We start from the raw sequence: 18,602 nt of genomic DNA, 5'->3' as shown, positions 1-18,602 counted from the left end.
AGACTAAATCCTGCCTTGATCCTCGCGGCATGGTCCCTGCCATGTCTTCTCCCCTGAGCAAGAGTGGCCCAGGTCACCTTTGCTCTATCTCAGAAATGAACACCGTGCGGGTTAACTTCCCTTATGTCCACCAGCTTCACTATAGGAACTTACCATATTGTACATAAACCAGCAGCCTCAACTGACAAATCCACCACCGACAGGGCAAACTGTCAAAGGCGCAAGTGTTGTGTCACTTCTGCAAAACCATTCCTGGTTGTCACACCAAGGCCTAAGGACCTAAAGTCCTTAAGCCTGGCATTATTCAATGTGTGTCATTTTTGTGACTTTACCTCTAACATCTCTTAGTGTCGTCTCTGAGGCGCCAAGTATTTTACTCCTTATGGTTTGCTGAAGTGAGTTATACTGTTCTACCTGGAAGGCTGTTTTGTCCTTTCCGTATTGTGAATGTTGGGAACTCAACTTCTGACACAAATGTCCTTCCCACCAGTTGCTTCAGGTCACTGATATTTTACACCCTTTCTAACACTTCACTCTGAGTCTTTTAAAGTGATGGCATCCTTTAAATAAAGGAAATTGAAAACAGAATCCTAAAAATACAAATTGATGCAAGAGTCAAGGCCTAAAGTTCCAAACTGCCACACACTCACAGAACCTCACGCTAGGATGGGACAGAATCTGGGGAACATAGTCATAAGCTGATGACACATTAAATTGCTACAACCTGTCTGGAGTATACAGTCTTGATCATAGCTATCAAAAATTAAAAATATACTTTTGACTCAGAAGTTATACTTTCGGAGGTAAATACAACTATATTCCCACAAGAACACAAAGATGTGCAAATTGCTCACTCCAGCACTGTTAAATGTGCTCCAGTGGGGAAGTGGGAGAGACTAAATCACACAGGACATCCATGATGGGGACATGAAAAACTCTCCAAGATACTCTGGTAAGTGAGAAAAAGATAAGCTGTCATTGCAGCATTGACTGTTCCAGCAAACAAGTTTCAGGTCTACCAGGGGAAACTGATACCTACATCAGAATACTAGGTAGCTACTAAGTAAAAAGGTGAGAAATTAACAAAATGTCCATTAAGAGAGGATTGATTATATAAATATAGTAGATCAACACAATGGCTACAGGCTATAAAGGAACAAAGAAGTCCTCTAGGTAGTGAGAGAGAGAGAGAGAGAGATAAAACCTCTAAGATACATAGTTAAACAAAAAAAGCAGAGAATAACATATGTAATATGTTACCTTTTATGTAAAAGAAGAAAAATAACAATCATCTTTCTTGTATTTTGATAAAGAAATCCTGAGTACCAGTGGGTTCATATGTAGGGAAGGGCATATGTGAACCATGTGTGGAGGGGGAAGGTCTGAAGATTTTATACTTTTCTGTAAATCTGGATGTGTTTGGAAACCATAGGAATTTATTAACTATTCCACAATGTTTTAAACTGAGCTAGATATATACTATCTGTTCATACAGAAAAAGATAGCTGAGATTAACTGCTAGATGGAAAAAAAATGCAAGGTTTGGAACAGTGTGCAGAATACAAACATGGTTAACTTTTGTTTAAGAAAACAGGCTTTTTATTAAAAAGATAATGAGGTCATGAAAGACAAAGGAAGACTGAGAAACTGTTTCAGACTAAAAAGGCATGACAAGAGAATGTAGTTCGTGATCCTGGACTGGATCCTGAACTGGAAACCAAATTGCTCTAAAGGATATTGTTGGGACAGCTGACAAAATTCAAATGTGGACTGTGGAGTAGATAATAGCATTAAATTGATGTTAAATTTGATAACTGTACCGTGGTTAATAGCTTTATTCTTAAGAAATGCATGCTAAAATACTAATGAATAAAGATACAATGTAGGCAACCTATTCTCAAACAGGTCAGATAAAAATTATATACATATACACATACATTTGAGAAAAATGGTAAAGCAAATGTTCAGATCTGGACAGAGCTCTATGAGAATTCCATGGCTTTTCCTTAAGTTTGAAATTATTTCAAAGTGGGGGGGAGGAAGGGAAAAAAAAAAAGGGTACCTGTGTACTAATATGAGGGAGGGAGAGGGAACAAAACCAAGAGGAAGCATCCACCCGGATAGCCTCCTCCCTGGGGCTTTCACGGCACATTTTACAAACATTTAGCTTCTAGTGATAACAGTGTTAGGTAACATTTACTGAGCGCTTACTATGTGCCAGACATCGTTGTAAGTGCTTCTAATGGCTTAACTTAATGACTCCACATGAAATTCTGAAGTAGGTGCAAAGATTCTCATCGAGAGGAAACTGAAATACAGGGATGGCAGTCCAGAGCTGTGAGCGGAAGAGCAGGGACTGGGTCTGGGTCTAGGGGTTCTGGCCCCAGAGCGGACAGCCACACTCTACAGCACTGTGAGTGCTGGTCACTGCTCTTGGGGACTGAAGTTAGGCCGCAGCTCAGGCACCCTCTTTCTTGTTCTGTTTTGCATCCATCCCCACCCTCCTGAAAGTCAATGCACTATTGGAAGCCTGGCTTAACCAACACGAGGTGAAGGAAGGAAGAAGTTTTGGGATGAGATGGATGATGCTAAAGTGGGGCAAGAGCCAATATCACTGCCTTTGAGAACAGACAGGCTATTCTGTAGCAAAGGAAGATAAGAAATTCCTGAGTCTGTTTAGAAAATGTCACTCTGGTATCTAGGAAGGAAGGAAGGTTGTGCACACCTGACATCCCCAAACTTCTTCAAGGTACCACCTGGCAGCTCTGCACAAAAGACCTGAGGGGGCAGAATGGAAGAATTTTGCACAAAATGACCGCAAACATTCCAGCGTGTCAAAGAGAGACAAAGAGGTATGGCGAGAGTGGCTGGACACAGGGCAACAACAGACAGAGGTATTCTGAAAAAGAAGTCTGCAGGTTGACCTGACAGGACCAACATTTGGTTCTGCCAACTCCCACAGGCTGCCAGCACTCACCGCAAAGCAGCCAATCACATCATTCTCTGCAAACTTGTCTCCGTAGTTTTCAAACCGGCTATTGGTGGACTTCTTCCCAGTGCCTCCATAGCCATAGGAGAAAGGCTCTTCGCCTGATGGAAGAAACAGGCAAAGGCAGGTTAAACCTGCGATGGTCACAACAGCCTTTATGGCTGTCACATAGTTTAAAAAAAAATTGTTTTCTTTACTAGTTTTTGTGGGGGAAGGTAAGAAACGTTCTGTTGAAAGGAAGCCCCTTGTTATGCAGAACTTCTGACGGCTTGATGGCTTTAGATGTTAAGTCTGGGAGTAGGAGCTGAACTGAACTGCTTTGCACAGAAAGGGAGAATTTGGGAAAAAAAAAAAGGGAGGAGGGAAGAGAGGAGCTGGGATGGAGGAAGGCTGTATGCTGTGATGCATCCCTTCCCTGTGACATTCAACATTCAGTTGAGTCTCCTAATGGCGTCAATTTTTGGTGCCAATGAGTTTTGGTCAGAAATCCGTAAAAGGATTTTGCAGACCACAAGGTCTAACCCCTAAAAGGTACTGGATTTCCTCAGGCTACAGAACTGAGTGCTGAAGCAATATGACTGAGACTCCAAGGGCCCTGGCTGACATCTGGGTTATAGAGATCCTAGGCCAGGAACCCATGAAGCATCCTGCCAGTAAAGCAGGAGCCAACAAGTATGAATTCCAGGTCCATGAATCAGCTGTGTAACCTCGGATATCTGCTTGACTGTTCTGGGCTTTCTATCTTTATTTGTATCAACTACTCTCCATCTACATCTCAAAAGTGAAACAAAGATAAAAGGAGATGAATGTGAATCAAATAAAAACTGCTAATATGTATCAAAATGAAACCTGTACACTGCTTTTAACCTAGCATTTCTACTTTTAAGGACCAGACTAATCACACACAAGGATAGCCCAAGTATTTAACAGCAAAAATTTGCAATCAACTTAAATGACCTACAAAACATTTATAAATAGATGATACAATTATAAATGAAAAATTATGTAGTCAAAAAAGCTATACTCATTTACAAAAATAACACCCATCAATATTAAGTGGGAAAAAGGAATCAGGCTACAAAACAGTCCATATAATGTGCCCCATTTGAGATATACAAAGGACAAAAGAACTGTCCAGAAGACTACAGATGAAAATGTTAACATTGGTCATCATCTCACAGGTTTAGAAGGATTTTCATTTTTCCCCTCTGTAATGGTCTGAATTTTCACAAGGAGCACACATCATTTTCTTTCTTTTTTTAAGAATGCATTATTTCCATAATCAGAATGTCTCTATAACCAAGGAAGAAGGTCTCAGCATTGGTCATTGAAATCAGTCACTTGGGGTCAGAAAGTCAATGAGGCCTGGGGTTCTGTGAAAATTCAATACCTCTCAAGAAGCCTTGGCCCCACTGGTCTCTGTTTTCTTACTCTGGGTTACGCTCTAGGCAGAAAATCCCAGACAGAACTTTGTGGGACTCAAGGAACTTATTACTTTCAGCATGTTTTGAGAACAGGAGACAACTGGTCTTTTTTTTTTTTTTTTTTTTCTTAAAGAAAGGGAACAGTTTTCTAAGGAGAACTTTGGACCGTCTTCCTACAGATGAAGGATAAATTTTTTGTAGAAAAGTTGTTATATGACTGTCATCCTTCCAGTTGAATCCCGTATGTCTGAAGATGGGCAGCAGCGCAAGCCTAACCCTGTGTCTGTTCCATCCAGGGCAGCTCCGTTCTGGGTCCAGTGTGGGATAGAGAAGCTTAGGAAGCTTGAGAATCCAGGAACAGAGACACCTGCTCTACTCTCTGGATTGCTTGGCTGACCTCCACTTACCTAGCTGAGTGCTGCAGGAGTCCAGGGACCAACCAATACGGACAACGTGTGGATCAGGCTCCGTAGATGGAAGATGCTTTACAGAGATTTCCTCATTGATCTGCGGACAGAGAACAAGAGGCCTCAGAATTGATTCTCTGGAAGCTGATGGGTTACAAGGCAAAACAGGAGCAAAGCGCACAGATGTTAAAAACAAAACAAAACAAACAAAACAGGAATGACTTTTGTTGCTGGGGAAAGGTATCTACACTGCTCTGAAGGGCCTTATGTATTGAAACCAGGGCCTCCAAAGGGCTTAGGAGACCTCAGGGCCATAGAGAAGGGAATTTCAAAAATAGTTATTCCCTGGGTGTAGTGGTTAAGAATCCGCCTGCCAATACAGGGGACAGGGGTTTGATCCCTGGTCTGGGAAGGTCCCACATGCTGTGGAGCAAGTAAACCTGCGTGCCACACTCCTGAAGCCTGACTGCCCTAGAGCCCGTGTGCCACAACTATTGAGTCTGCATTCTGCAACTACTGAAGCTGGTGTCCCTAGAGCCCGTGCTCCACAACAAGAGAAGCCACCACAATGAGAAGTCCACACACCACGACAAAGAGTAGCCCTTGCTCGCCACAACTAGAGAAAGCCTGCACGCAGCAACAAAGACCCAACACAGCAAGAAAGAGAGAGAGAGACAGAGATTCTTAAAACAAAAAAACCAAAAAGTTATTTTTTAATTTTAACACTTGCTGTAGGGGAAACAGGGACTCTTGTAACATTTGGTATAGAAACATAAATTGGTGCAATGTCTTTGGAGGGCAATTGGCAGTCTTTATTAACTGCAAATGCACATGCTCTATAACCAAGCAATTCAACTTCCAGTTTATCCCATAGATACATACACACGAAACATATTCACTGTGGCAGTGTTTATGCTGAAAAGGAAGGGAGGGAGGCAGGAAGAAAGTAAAAGCCACCTATAAGGCACTGGTCACATTATGGCACATCTCTGCCACAGAATATGATGCAGCAGCTAAAAAGAATGAGGCAGGGCTGATACACTGGGGTATGAAAAGTGTCCGAGACACAGTATTCAGTAAAAGCAGCAGAAAGAATAAAAGGTACCTTCTGACTTAACTTTTAATTAAATCAGAGGTTAGACTGTCTAGGAATCAATATCTATCTGTATTAGTTTGTGGCTTTGTGAACACAAAGTCTATTTCATTGACTTTTGGACACACATTTTTCACATTTTAACATCTCCAAAGTCAGGATATATCTTACAATTAATGTGTGAAAGTACTCTGTCAGTATAATTGGTAGCGTTTCTCTACAATTAGCACACAAAACAATACACAGCTTAGAATCAACAATATCTTAGCCAAGCAAATATGATAACCCTTGGTCTTAGCTTCCAGCTCTAAAAAATGGGGGACAACAGTACGTATTTTACGATGATACTGTGAGGATCAATGGAGATATCCATGAAAAGAACTTGGCACTGTAACTAGCACACGCAATGTGTTCTATAAATATTAGCTATCATAAATAAGTTTGGATATGCAAAGGCCACATAAGAAATTGTTAACACATAAGGGATCTACAGAGGGTAGGATGGGGACTGGGAGGATGTGAGTATAACTCTGGTTTTTAGCCTATACTCTTCTGTGCCTTCTGAACTTTTATTGAACATAAGAACGTATTATTTTCATAAACACAACTTGACATGGAATCGTGGAGGGATGATGGCAGAGGATGGCCTGATGGCAGAACCTTTCTTTGCCCCACTCTCCCCTGGTCTTCCTTTAATTGGTGATAAACAATTCTCTCTCGCTCACTGTTCTTCCAAACAACTGCATCTCCCAGCTCTACAAACACGTCACCCCTAGAATGCTTAGTTATATAACACCTGGGTCAAACCCCTTCAAGGAAAAATCTGTTTGGTGAAGCAATGTATGGTCAGCCTGTTTTCTCCATATATTATTTAGCAATGACATAGTTCTTCTGAGCTCATTTTAGTTTTTTTTTTGCTTGGACACAAAGTCTGTGCTCAATCAAATCTCTTCTGCAATCATGGCTCTGACCAAAGTGGTTGGTGACAGGTTATTCCTAAGGATGGACCTGCTTTCTGTCCCTATCCTCTCTGTTGGTCCCACTCACCTTCATCTCAAAGCACACACGGCCCCTTCTGACCCCATAGCTGGCACGGGCTCCTGACCACAGGTATGCAAAACCTTCAATTGTGAGCGGGTAGCCACTACTCCGGTCTCGGGCCACCTTGAAGTGGAGGTCGCAGTTATCTGTGGAGGAAAAAGCCTGTAGTTGACGGATGTTTTAATGGTCCCGAGAGGGACAGGCACAGGCAGAAGTAAGTTCCCCAAGAGTGTTAACCAGGAGTACACAAGCTGACACACCACTGGGGCAAGTTCATGACAAACCAGCCGCACTGCCTAACCATTCTCCCTTTTAGCACAAAGGCCCTGGACTACTGCAAACTGGCCTGCACAGGGTGAAAGCAGCCACTCCACACAGGAACTAGGGTTCTTCACCTGGCTGAGGTCCCAGGATGGCTGTCAGGGGGGCCCCTGGAAATAATACACACATGCTTCTAATGGGGATGTACACTTGCTAAGGAAAGGGTCCACATCCTTACCAGTTTCAAGGGATTTTAGAATTAAAAAAGGCTAACCCTCACTGCTATACATTTCAACCATCTCCAGTGCTAACTCTATCAGTATGGGAGCCAGAATCCTGCTGCAAACAGCTGTACAAACATCTGACCCTGATCCACACCCACTACCCAGGACCACTGTCAGGTGTGCCACAGGCTCCCGTCTCCTCGTGTGGGCCTAGGACTCTGCTGCTCAGACCCTCCTCATTCTTCAAGGAGCCACTCACATCTCCAAGAAAGTCTCCTAACCATTTCATCCAGTAGGCTCTCTCCTTTCTCTAAAGGCTGAGGGCCACGGTCTGTACATTTGGCATTTGATCAGATGCTGCTTCATGGACCACTGCCACCCAATACTTGAAAAAATGTTTAGCTTTACTCTGGGTATACTGTTTTTGAGATCTTGTGATGGAAGGGACTGTGTATGAGGTGTCTTTATCTCTTCCAAAGAATGTAGCCACTGGTCTATAAACATGAGCTACATAAAGAAGTGCATGAATGAACTGCTGTTAACTATCTGCTCTGTTGAAAAGTGCAGTTCTCAGACTTGATTCGGCTTCCTGGTGTGCTTAAAAATTCAGATTCACAGGCTCTACCATTTACAATTTGTCTTAGGAGGTCTGAGGAGGGACCGGACCTCTATATTTGTTCCCTCAAGTGTTTAGATACACGGTTAAGGGGAAAGCCACTTATCTAAAGGAAAGAAAACTGAACTGGAGGACAGAGAGCAGGGTAGGCCAGGTTAATGCCCGAGAAGACAAAGCGGCATTGGTTTCACCAGGAATGTGAGCAGCTGATGGAAACTGGGGAAATGGCCGTCAAAGAGTTAAGTTTCCCCAGCAGCACTCAGGTTCCCTTCCCGATTAGATGACAACCCCCTGTGTTTACAGGGTGTTCAGAGTTTTCCAACTTGCTCTCGTATCCACTCTCTGATGAGTGTCACTGAAAATCCTCTAAGATATTAGGGAATGGTTATTCCTCCCTGAAAAGAAGCCCAGAGAAGTAGAATGACTAGCCCCGAATCTCACAGTTAAGAGCTGGGAACAGATCTTCTGTCTTCAAACCAGCACCCTCGCTCTAGAGCTCTGCTGTTTCTCATATCTGAACTAACACTGGCTCTGGATGGTGCCGGGCAGGAATTCTGCAAAAGTTAAGGCAGCCTCCCAATACTGACTGGAAGGCAGTATCAACTAGGCACTCCAAGGACTCACATGTGTCGATGGCAACAAGGGTGTCGTCAAAATCATCTTCATCCTCTTCCGCGGGAGGCTGCGGAGAGCGGCCCCTGTGTCATAAAGAGGTATTAAGTCACATTAAGAATGGATGGACAAGGGAAGAAGGGAAATGAAGGTTCATCTGGAATTCACAAGTGGCCTCCAAGCTGCTTCCTAGATTTCAAGTTCTTCTCACAGAGGTTAGCAAAAGAACTCTGGAACCCCACATCCTTGCAATGAGAGCAATGACTGTTAACTCCTAGGGTGGGGTCAGGGACTGGAGAGGGCATGCTCTGCTACAGAGGGCCATCAGAATCATTTAGAGAGCCTTTTCAAAGAACACTCTTCTCTCACACCCCCAGGTTCTGATCCACCCCCTACATGCTGAGAATTTCCTCCATACTGAACTCTGTTACTGACGGGAGGCTATGGTAGCCTAAAGGGTACTGGGCCAGGAAGGGGAATTGTAAAAATTTAGATAAACCTGTTATTACAATTTGTCCATATTCCAGGCTTCCTGAAACTCCACATCTAAAAGGATTTGAAATGACCCATTTTTTCAGTCTCTTTCTCTTTTAAAAGTGCCCTAAATTATGAATGAGATTCAGTTCTACTAAAATACTGAAAGGGACTATGTGAAAATATTGGTGGTTTCCAACATAGGGGAATAAGGGAAAGGGGTAGAAGTGTGGAGTCTAATGTTCAGCGTCCTGCCTGGGACAGTCTGGATGTCCACCATATGCCCAGATCAGGTACCCTGTGCCCATCTAGTTGCTGGCTCTCCCCCAGCAGCAGGCTTCCCTCTGGTGGAGTGCCTTTCTGACCCTGCCAGTCCAAGGCTAGCACTGAGCCTGATAGGAAGAAGATCATCACATGTAAGTCCATCCTAGGAAGCTTTCTCTGACATCCCCACATGCAGCAAGTGCTCCTCCTCTGCTCTTCATCAGCAAGAAGCGCTAGGCCTCTGTTCTATGGGAAGTAGTGAGAGAAACTCATAAGAGATGGGTTCCACCTCATAACTTTAGTCACAGCCATGAGACCCAGGCCCTGTCGTAAAGAGTCACAAGCTAATTAGAGGATGGACTCCAGCAGATAGGAAATAAAATGTGTCAGATGACCAGCCCCGATGAATAGAGGAGTGATCATTCCTAGTTTCCCTGATCAGAAAAGGCTTCATACAGGAGCTGAAGGAGGGAAGGAGGAAGGGGTAGGTCCGGGCCTGGGGCAAATGCTCATCAGGAAAGGGAAAAAGAAAATGACCAGGGGAGAGGCCACTCCCTCCCATGAGCTCCTGACCCTCACACAAAACCCACTGTCCAAATCACCTGTGCCTCCAGGGTGTAGCCCAAGGGTGGGCACATGTGAAAGCACTATGAGTGCTGATAATCAATGAATGAGTAGATGGGTGGAAGGGGTGTTCTGGGAGTAGGTCAGAAAACACATCTTTTTTTCAACTGAGGGATATCAAGCAACCGTTAAGAACAGGACACGGTGCTGGACTGCAGGGCGGTGGGACAAAGGACTTGAAAAGGTAGGCTGGCATCTCACACGTGAAAGGCAAGGTGTTTGAACTTTACCCTACAAGTAATGGGAAGAGAGGAACTGAGGGAAGGACCAAAAATTTAGCAAAGTTGAATATGGTAGTGAGTGCAGGAAGAACCTGGGGAGAGTGTGAGGGCAGGGAGAACTCTGCTCTGCCCCTCTTGGCTTGTACAAAGGTCCCAGTGGGCACTGGGCTACAGACACAGAGACCTACTGGGAAAAGGGTGACTACTGCCTCACAGACCCACCTCCTATCCTCTCGGTGCTCGAAGTACCCCCGACCCCGGTTTTCTTCGTAAGGCCTCTTGCGACTCTGGAATTGTTGCCTGTCTGGTTTAAGCTGAGATGCGTCGGGTGGGAGGAAGCTGGTGGGTGCTTCTTGCTTCATCTCTGTCTTCACTTCTACTGTCAGGACAAATGCAGATGGTTAAGACTCAGAAATTCCTCAGCTATCACTTCTCTGGTCCTCTTTACTTCAGGAGATAATGGCAGGGTCCTGTCTACGGTGATGAAGGTCTGGGCACAGGCAGCTTGCTGAGTTCAAAGGAAGCCTGCTGAGGGAGCCAAGAAGGCTATACTGGAGAACAGGGCTAGAACAGAGGGAGGCTGGGGATGGCCATCCAGCCACATCAGAACCAGCAGTCGATGTGGTGCCAGACGTCAGTCACGTTACCCTCAGGCTTTGTGGGGAAGGAGAGGGAACTTTAGCACTGAACAAGCACAAGCTCTCTAAGGGCCTACCAAAGGTGAATGACTGCCTTGGCTACCTTGCCAAAGGCTCCATGAAAATTGGGAGCTACCTTGGCCTGCATCAAGTGGAAGGGAGCTCTCAAAGACTTCTAAGATTCCACGACTCTACACTCTCTAATTTCTCCTCACAGAGAATCTCTTCACTTCAGTTCTCACAAAGTTTCTTCCGTCTAGCAATGTCAATTCAACAGTGTTGTGGTCCCAAAGCTCACTTTACCGGCTTTAATCACTCTATCACAAAGCCCAGAATCACTCCAGAAGGAAGGGTCTGCGGTTGAGCCAGCCCACAGGTGTGATGGCCTCATTAAGTCACACCACAAATAGGAAGTCAGGATGGGATAACATGCTAGGGACCACAGGAACATCCCTGTCTCAGGCAGACTCCAAGAATTCGTGCCTACCGAGAACAAACCATGGATTCAGCCTGGCCTCATCTCTCCCACCGCATCTGTGGATGCTGTAGTTCACTCATATCTACACGTTTCAGCATTCAACTCAAGACCACCTTGGATCACTCCCTGGCTTTGGCATGCAGAACAAATCTCTCAAAGAAGGCTCCCTGTTCACTAAGGTAGAGATGCTGCTCACCCACCCAAAGAGTGTCCAAGGTTCCCAGCACAGCACTGGGCTCACAGGAGGCCCTGATAAATGTCTGCATGTAAAATACTCTCCTGGGGCCAAATGATCCCACAAGTCTCACAGAGCCTGACAGAAATCTACAGTTTAACCTACATTCATTAAAATCCTGAGCCACCCACAAGAAATGTCTGGGGATTTCACTTTGCGGATGAACCGGAATGTAATCAGACAGAACCAACCAGATTCACTAAGGCACTGGGACCACAGTACAGTGAAAGGAGCACAAGACAGGGAGTCAGTCCTGGCTCTGTCATTGCTCAACAGTACGACCTTGCTTCCCAAATACTAGGATACTACGGGTGAGGAGTGCTGCTTATGGACCAAGTGCAACAGTCCAGAAGCCAGCTTCCCAGTTCCAACCCCAGCCCTGCCACATCCCCCATCTGTAAAATGGGGAGAGAGTTACATTACAATTGTGTTTCCCAAACTGGCACTACAGGGAATTTTGTTCTACAAAGACACATTTACACGTTTGGGAAATCCTAGGTTTAAACAATGTGACAGAGTTTTTCCCAATCCAGGACTTCTCAGCATCTTTTTTTTTTTTTTTTTGGCACATGGGCTTAGTTGCTCCACGGCATGTGGGATCTTCCTGGAGCTGGGATCGAACCCATGACCTCTGCATTGGCAGGCGGATTCTTAACCACTGTGCCACCTAGGAAGCCCTCAGCATCTTTAATGTTCTAATGAGCACAGTGACTCTCCCAGAGGTGGTATAATATATGCTGCATTTTAAGATGCGTTTGGCCAAGGAATCCTTTTCTGAGCAGTCCCTAATAATATCTCCTAGAACAATACTCTTCAGAACGTGGGAAACATTGGACTAGATTTAGAAGGTCCTTTCTGGCTTCCACATTCTAAGATTCTAAGTAAGACGCAAATATTGGCCTCCAGGTCTAAACTCTCCAGGATGTTGGTACTAACACCAGAAAGCATACCTTGCAGACTCCCCTCTCCTAACACTTGGGAGTGAGACTAAGTTCTTTCCTTCAAAAAGACCTTGCCAGAGTGACAAAGCCCAAATGGATTGCCCAAAAGGAAGATGCAAAATCTCTGGGCACTAGGTAGAAGGTAAGGGCCACCCACACATAGATTCTATTTCCTTCAAAAAAGATATATCACGTGCATTTTCCTACCTGGGCGATAGGCCTGCTGTTGCTGGTCCATTTCCAGAGGTCTCCTCTCGTAGCCTGATTCGTTCTCTTGCTTGATGACCTGCGTCTCATAGAATTGGTTCTGCATGGTAATATTGTCCATGACATCTTAAAACAAAAAATGGCTAGTTAGAAGGGTGTTTCTTGGGACTAGAGGTAGCTTTTTAATGCAAAACGACACCTCCCTCACTGGGGACAATTAGTCTGCTAGAGGCTAAAAAGTGTGATAACACCTTCAGGTGGAAACCTGCCTGGGCAATCAGGGGCCCCAGCTGCCTGAGGATGTGCTCTCTTGCCCCTCAAAAGGTTGGAGATCTATCTGTGATTGGGTTCTGCAGAATCCCGACATACAAAACCAAATGAAGCAGAACTGCTCTGGTTGAAGCAAGGAGATGGGAGTCAGGGAAAGGGTCCAGCTTGACCTCACCCTCTAAGTCCCCACTAGGGTTGGGGGCAACTCCATGGACACCTGAGATTCCATGGAGCACAGTTTAAAAATCACCAGCATAGCTGTTCCCTGATGTGGCATAATGCTTAGGGAGTTGCCTTTAGGGTACAAGCCAGTTCTCGGCCCAACCCAATTCACTATTCCCACCTGCAGAGCCAACCCTCTGTAAGGATCTCTTCCACCCTGCAATAGCTGTAAAGATCAGGGGTAACCATCTCAGTTGAAGAGGAAATGGGGGAGGAAGAAAAGGAATTGTTAAGAAAACAGGAGTCATGATAATAGTGGCCTTCAGACTCATTTTAGGGATAAATCCTAAAATATTTGGAGTTAGGTGGGAAGAGTTTCAGGAAGGTGTCTTTTGGGTTCAGGAGGAACTCAACTGAAGGGTGGCAAGAATAACAATATCAGGGAATTCCCTGGAGGTCCAGTGATTAGGACTCGGAACTTTCACTGCTGCGGCCAGGGTTTAATCACTGGTCAGGGAACTAAGATCCTGCAAGCCGTGTGGGTACAGCCAAAAAAAAAAAAAGAAAGAAAGAAAGAAAGAATAACAGTATCAACCATTCATGGAGTACATACTACACACCAGATGCTGAGAGACAGCTGAGAATAAGCTTGCCTCCCTAAAACCTTCAGTTTAGTGAGACAGACACACATTAAACAAATACATAAGCACAAAAATTATGAATGTGTTAAGAGCTATGAGAAGTACCAGGGGCTGACATCAGGGACCCAGAAAATAACAGATAAGCCTCGACTCAAAGGATACGTAGGTGATGATAACTCAGTGATGAGAATGGAGAAGATATTCTTGGGTTTGGGATGGCACATGTGAGAGCTCAGACATGGGACTAAAACCTGAAACTCCCTCAAGGAGATCCTTGTAGCCAAACCCAGAGAGAACTGTGGAAACCTAGGATGAGTAGTAAGCAGGTTCTCCACCCCAGGGGCAAGCTTTGCTAGGTGCCTCCAGGGCCCTACTAGTGGCTGTGCCAGGACTAGTGAGGCAGAACCACAGGGAAGGAGAGACTATTCTGCTACTTGCTAACTGATTGGATCCTTTCTCAGAAGGCAAATATATCTGGGCACAAACCAGGTGCAGCCCAAATGGAGGAAAGTCACAGATCACTTGGTTTGCTACAGGTCTGAAGGAAAGGTTGGAGGGGGGGCATAAAAGGGGCTCAAAGGATTTTGTTGTAAGGGCTAGGGGAGAAAGGAAGACACAGAATAACTCCTTAATTAGAACACAGGGGGCCCTTTCAAACCATTCTCTTTCTTTCAGGCTCCAAGTACAGTGTTCTTCTCACCACAAAAGCCTCACATCTCTCTTTCTGAGAATCTCTCCTGGGCTCACAGAGGAAGCCTCGCCCAGAGAAGCTATGATTCTGGGGCCCTTCTCTGCTCTCTAAAACATCCACCTCCTAATAATAGGCAGGCCCAGGGCTAAGCCCTTTACGCATGTAATCTCATTCATAACAACCCTGGGGGAGGGGCACTATCATCCCAATTTTACACACAAGGAAACCAGGGCTCACAGAGGTGAAGTGACTTGCCCGAGACAAAATCTAAGTCTAGAGTCTGTGCTCTAAAGCATATCACTTTTCTTTGGCAACACTTCCAGCCAGCCGTAGGCCGTTCTTCCTAGGCATTCCTGCCAGGGTCTCGCTTGCCCTAGGCAGGCACACTGGGCCACTCCTCCTTCCTTCAGAGGTCTCTGCAATGGGAAATACTCTTCTCAGCATCTGAGTCCTAGACAGTCGCCCTCCACCCCAAATCTGCCCTCAGATTGCCCTGTTCCAGGTGATTCCATTTCTCCCAAACAAGTAAATACCCAAAGCCAACCCTAAATCTAGCCTCTTCTCTGAACCCCTTGCCCTCATTTCCATTACCACTGCTCAGGGTACCCTCTTTTCAGAGAAATAACACAAACTCTGGATGCCAGAGTCCTTTCTACTTACTCTTCTCTCCGATCCCCATTCCCCTGTCCTGCTAGAAAGCCACCCTTTTCTAACTCCAGATTTAGTCCCCCCGATACCAGGATCTCCTCCTTTCAGAAAGCATATCTACTCCATCCCTTCTCCTTCGGAGTCGTACTCTGACTGATGCACAGGTTCCCAGCTACCAATTGAGGCCCCTCCAATCCCTGGGCACAAAAATAACTGCTTCTGGGGACCAAGGAGCCCTCTTGTGGAGATGCTCAGCCCCAGAAACACTCCCCCTGCTCCACCCTGAGGTCAACAGGTTTCCTTTCACCCTCCACATCGTAAACAATGTTTCCTCCACCATATCTGACAGACCAACTACACACTCCAGTGCTGGACACAAGGATCCTCTAACCCCTAGATACTCCATCAACTTCAAACTCCACCAACCTGTTATCTACTCCACCCACCCCAGCTACCCTTGTTCTCCAAACACACCCCACACTGTTCTCCAAACACACCCCACACTGTTAATCTAAGACCCTTCGGCAGCAGCCACTGTGCTATATGACCTCAGAGCCTTCCCAGCTCTAGACCTCCACGTCTCTTACCCAGTGAAGCATCCTTCTCTCCCTCACCAGCTTCTGGACACCAAGGTTCCACATATCTCCTCTAAAAGTCCACCAGAAGGTCCCCAGACTGCCAGTATCGAATGCCCAGGTTACCCCTGCCTCAAGGCTGGCCTTTCAGCCCTGGATCGGAGTCCCCCAGGCCATCCTCAGACAGGTGGGAGTCCCCCATAGTACAATCACACGGTCGTCTCCCACATCTCCCGAGTGCTCCCCAGTCAAACACCAGAACACACAGTCCGCCAGACCCTCCCCGGCCAAACACCAGCACTCCATCTTACCAACCCATCCCAAGACCAAACATAAGCACTCCCGGCACCCCATCCAGCCGCAAACTCCAGGATCCTCCATCCTCAAAACTCTCCCAGCCCTGAAAACACGGCTCCCAAAGCCCAGCCTATAGACCGCGCTAGCACGGCTCCCAAGCCTACCCAGCTCCAAACCCTAAGATCACCATTTCCAAGATCCTCCTCAGCCCCCCAAGTAGAAAACCTCTTGTTCTTCCGACGGTCTCCAGCTCCAGAAACCACGGCTTCCGGTTTCCGTGCCCTCGGCTCCGGAATCCTCTACACCCCCTCCCCGGACCTTCCTCATCTCCGAAACCGAGAGCCCCCACTCCAGTATCTCCCCTGCACCGAACGCCAGGATCCACCCTCCGGTCGTCCCGAGGGCCTCGTCCCCAGATCCTTTTCAGCGGCGGGGAGAGGGATTCCCCCGATCCTCAGACTGTCTCCCCGACCTCAGGCGCCGGAGTCCCGCGTCCCACAGCCCTTCCTCGGCCCGGACTCCGGGCTCCCCGGCCCCCGCCCGGCGCACTCTCACAATGTCCGTCCGGCCCCGAGTAGCCGCCAGGCTCCGGGTGCGGCTGCAGCCCGGGCGGCGGTGGCTGCGCGGTCCCCTCCAGCTCGGAGCCCCCCTCGGTCTCGACCTCCTCGTTGTTGTGCCCGGGTCGCCCCGGTTCGTCGTCGGCCTCGAGCTCCCGCTCGTCTTCGGGCTCCTCGGCCTCCAGCGCCGCCTGCAGCCGCTCAGCAAGCTCGGCCTTGAGGCCGCGAGTGTCCAGGCCGCGGCGCTGCAGCTCCTCGCGAAGTTCGTTCACCTTCAGACGGCGCACATCCATGGCCCGGGCCCCCGGGGCGGCCCCCGAGCCCGGCCCGGCCTCCCAGGGCTCTGTCCCCCTTAAACCTTTCCTGTCAGGAGGCGAAGGGGGAAAGGGGGGGGCCCCCCACTCCAATGGCGGCGGCGGCTCAAAATGGCCGCCGCCGCCGCCTCCCCCCTCCTCCGTGGCCCCGTGCGATGCAACACGGGTGTCAATTGGCCATCACATGGGGGCAACGGGCGAGGGCCCCGGGGCTCAGCCAATCAGAGCGCGTCTTTCAAAAGAACGGCAATGAAAGTGCTTAGGAGCTGCCGGGGAGGAAGCGTTGGCCTACGTCGATGCCGGGGCAGAAACGGGAGGGCGGGAAAAGGAAGGAGGCGGAGCGCTTGGTAATTGGGTAGTGCCCGCGCGCCCGCTCCAGTAGGGTCAAATGAGGGAAAAGGAGTAAAGATTTGGACCAATCAATGATGAGATCTCAGAATGAGCGCGTTTCCCCCCCACCGCCTTTCCTGAGCGGTCCTTTCATCAAACTAGTGTCTCTGTAACACATGTCTTGATTGGTCTAAATCTCCCGCCCCTAGAGCAGTCCGAGCGGGTAAAACCACTAGAACCAATCAAGTGGAGGGTCAGCAGACCACCTCCCCCCTCCTTTCACCATTGCCTTTAAGAAACCGGAAAGAGACGAACTCACTAAGGACCTGCCCCTTGCCGTTAGGGCGGTTTCAAAACAATCTGTCCACCAATCTCAGTTACTGTCTTATCCCAGTAAGGCTAATATAGCTGCATCGTTTTAGGAAAACCTAACCAGATTGGCCATTCTGGTTACGGTCGGCCTTACAAATTTCGCTGTAGAGGGAAGTATACAAAATCGAGATTAAGTAGATAAATTATTCTTAACCTGGAAGAAACTCTGTTGCCTTTATGAAAAGCAACCTTCTGACTTTCAGAGAATCGCGAAGGTCTGAAAATAGAGGCTAGACTAACAGCGCGAGAAAAGTTGTAAAGGGTAATCGCGCTCTCTCCCCTTTGATAGTACATTTCACGGGGAGCTTCTTTTCATGATCGTAGCTGCGCCGCCGTCTTTCTCCATGGTTGGCATCTTACGTGGAATGGGCACTCTGCACGCGATCGTAGAGCCTCTCCCTCCGGAAAGACCTCCACAGGCTCAGGGATCTCTACCCCAAATCCTCTAAACTACTGTTCATTAGGTCCGCCTGTTTGGAGTCTGTGTTGACAAGCTCAAACAGAGAGGTCCGTAGTTAAGCCTCACTCCACGAAACCGCACAGAGTTTCACAGGGTATAACCCTGCACCACCTGTCGCCTCTCACTCAAAAGACACAAAACTTCTGTAAGGTACACTATCGAGATACACGATGCAAACGCCCGCTGCCCACTGCGCCATACCTAAAGCCCATAAAAGCCACACACAACCTCTACTTAGACAAAGGCGCACAGATAACACAGGTAAACAAATGGCGTGTGTAGGATCAGTTGCATCTATTCAGGGGATAATACACCAAACGGCGGTGTAGATGTGCCCACTAAGGTCGGCACAGGCAGGCGGCATCCACTGATAAAGACACACAGGACAGTTACACTACAAGCTTACACCACGGCAACCTAGACACACAGCACCCACTCAGAAGTGGGACAGACACTCACGTGGGCCCGTAGGTTCCAGTCCAGACACCCCGCCCCTCGCCCACGTCCGACTTCCTCTCTCCTCCCAGCTTCCCACA

The 18,602-nt window shown here is 47.3% G+C and overlaps 1 protein-coding gene across 3 annotated transcripts in view; it reads right to left on the bottom strand.

Moving 5' to 3' along the window:
- HNRNPUL1 (heterogeneous nuclear ribonucleoprotein U like 1) overlaps window positions 1-18,602 on the bottom strand; it is a 35,290-nt gene extending 16,688 nt beyond the window's left edge. The window contains exons 1-7 of one of the 3 annotated variants that reach the window (XM_057711834.1): window positions 18,526-18,602; window positions 12,750-12,875; window positions 10,473-10,629; window positions 8,680-8,753; window positions 6,961-7,100; window positions 4,821-4,920; window positions 2,978-3,090 (exon numbers count right to left, since the gene is read on the bottom strand). In XM_057711834.1, the coding sequence (XP_057567817.1) occupies window positions 2,978-3,090; window positions 4,821-4,920; window positions 6,961-7,100; window positions 8,680-8,753; window positions 10,473-10,629; window positions 12,750-12,870 (705 nt within the window). In that variant the 5' untranslated portion in view covers window positions 12,871-12,875; window positions 18,526-18,602. Of the gene's footprint in view, window positions 1-2,977; window positions 3,091-4,820; window positions 4,921-6,960; window positions 7,101-8,679; window positions 8,754-10,472; window positions 10,630-12,749; window positions 12,876-16,588; window positions 17,059-18,525 lie in introns of those variants that run through there. The other 2 variants (XM_057711832.1, XM_057711833.1) reach the window with 2 other exon arrangements.

This window comes from Hippopotamus amphibius, chromosome 16, assembly GCF_030028045.1.
Source record: "Hippopotamus amphibius kiboko isolate mHipAmp2 chromosome 16, mHipAmp2.hap2, whole genome shotgun sequence".
In the NCBI taxonomy this organism is placed as follows: Eukaryota; Metazoa; Chordata; class Mammalia; order Artiodactyla; family Hippopotamidae; genus Hippopotamus; species Hippopotamus amphibius.
This window is presented reverse-complemented; position numbering and strand designations above follow the sequence as displayed.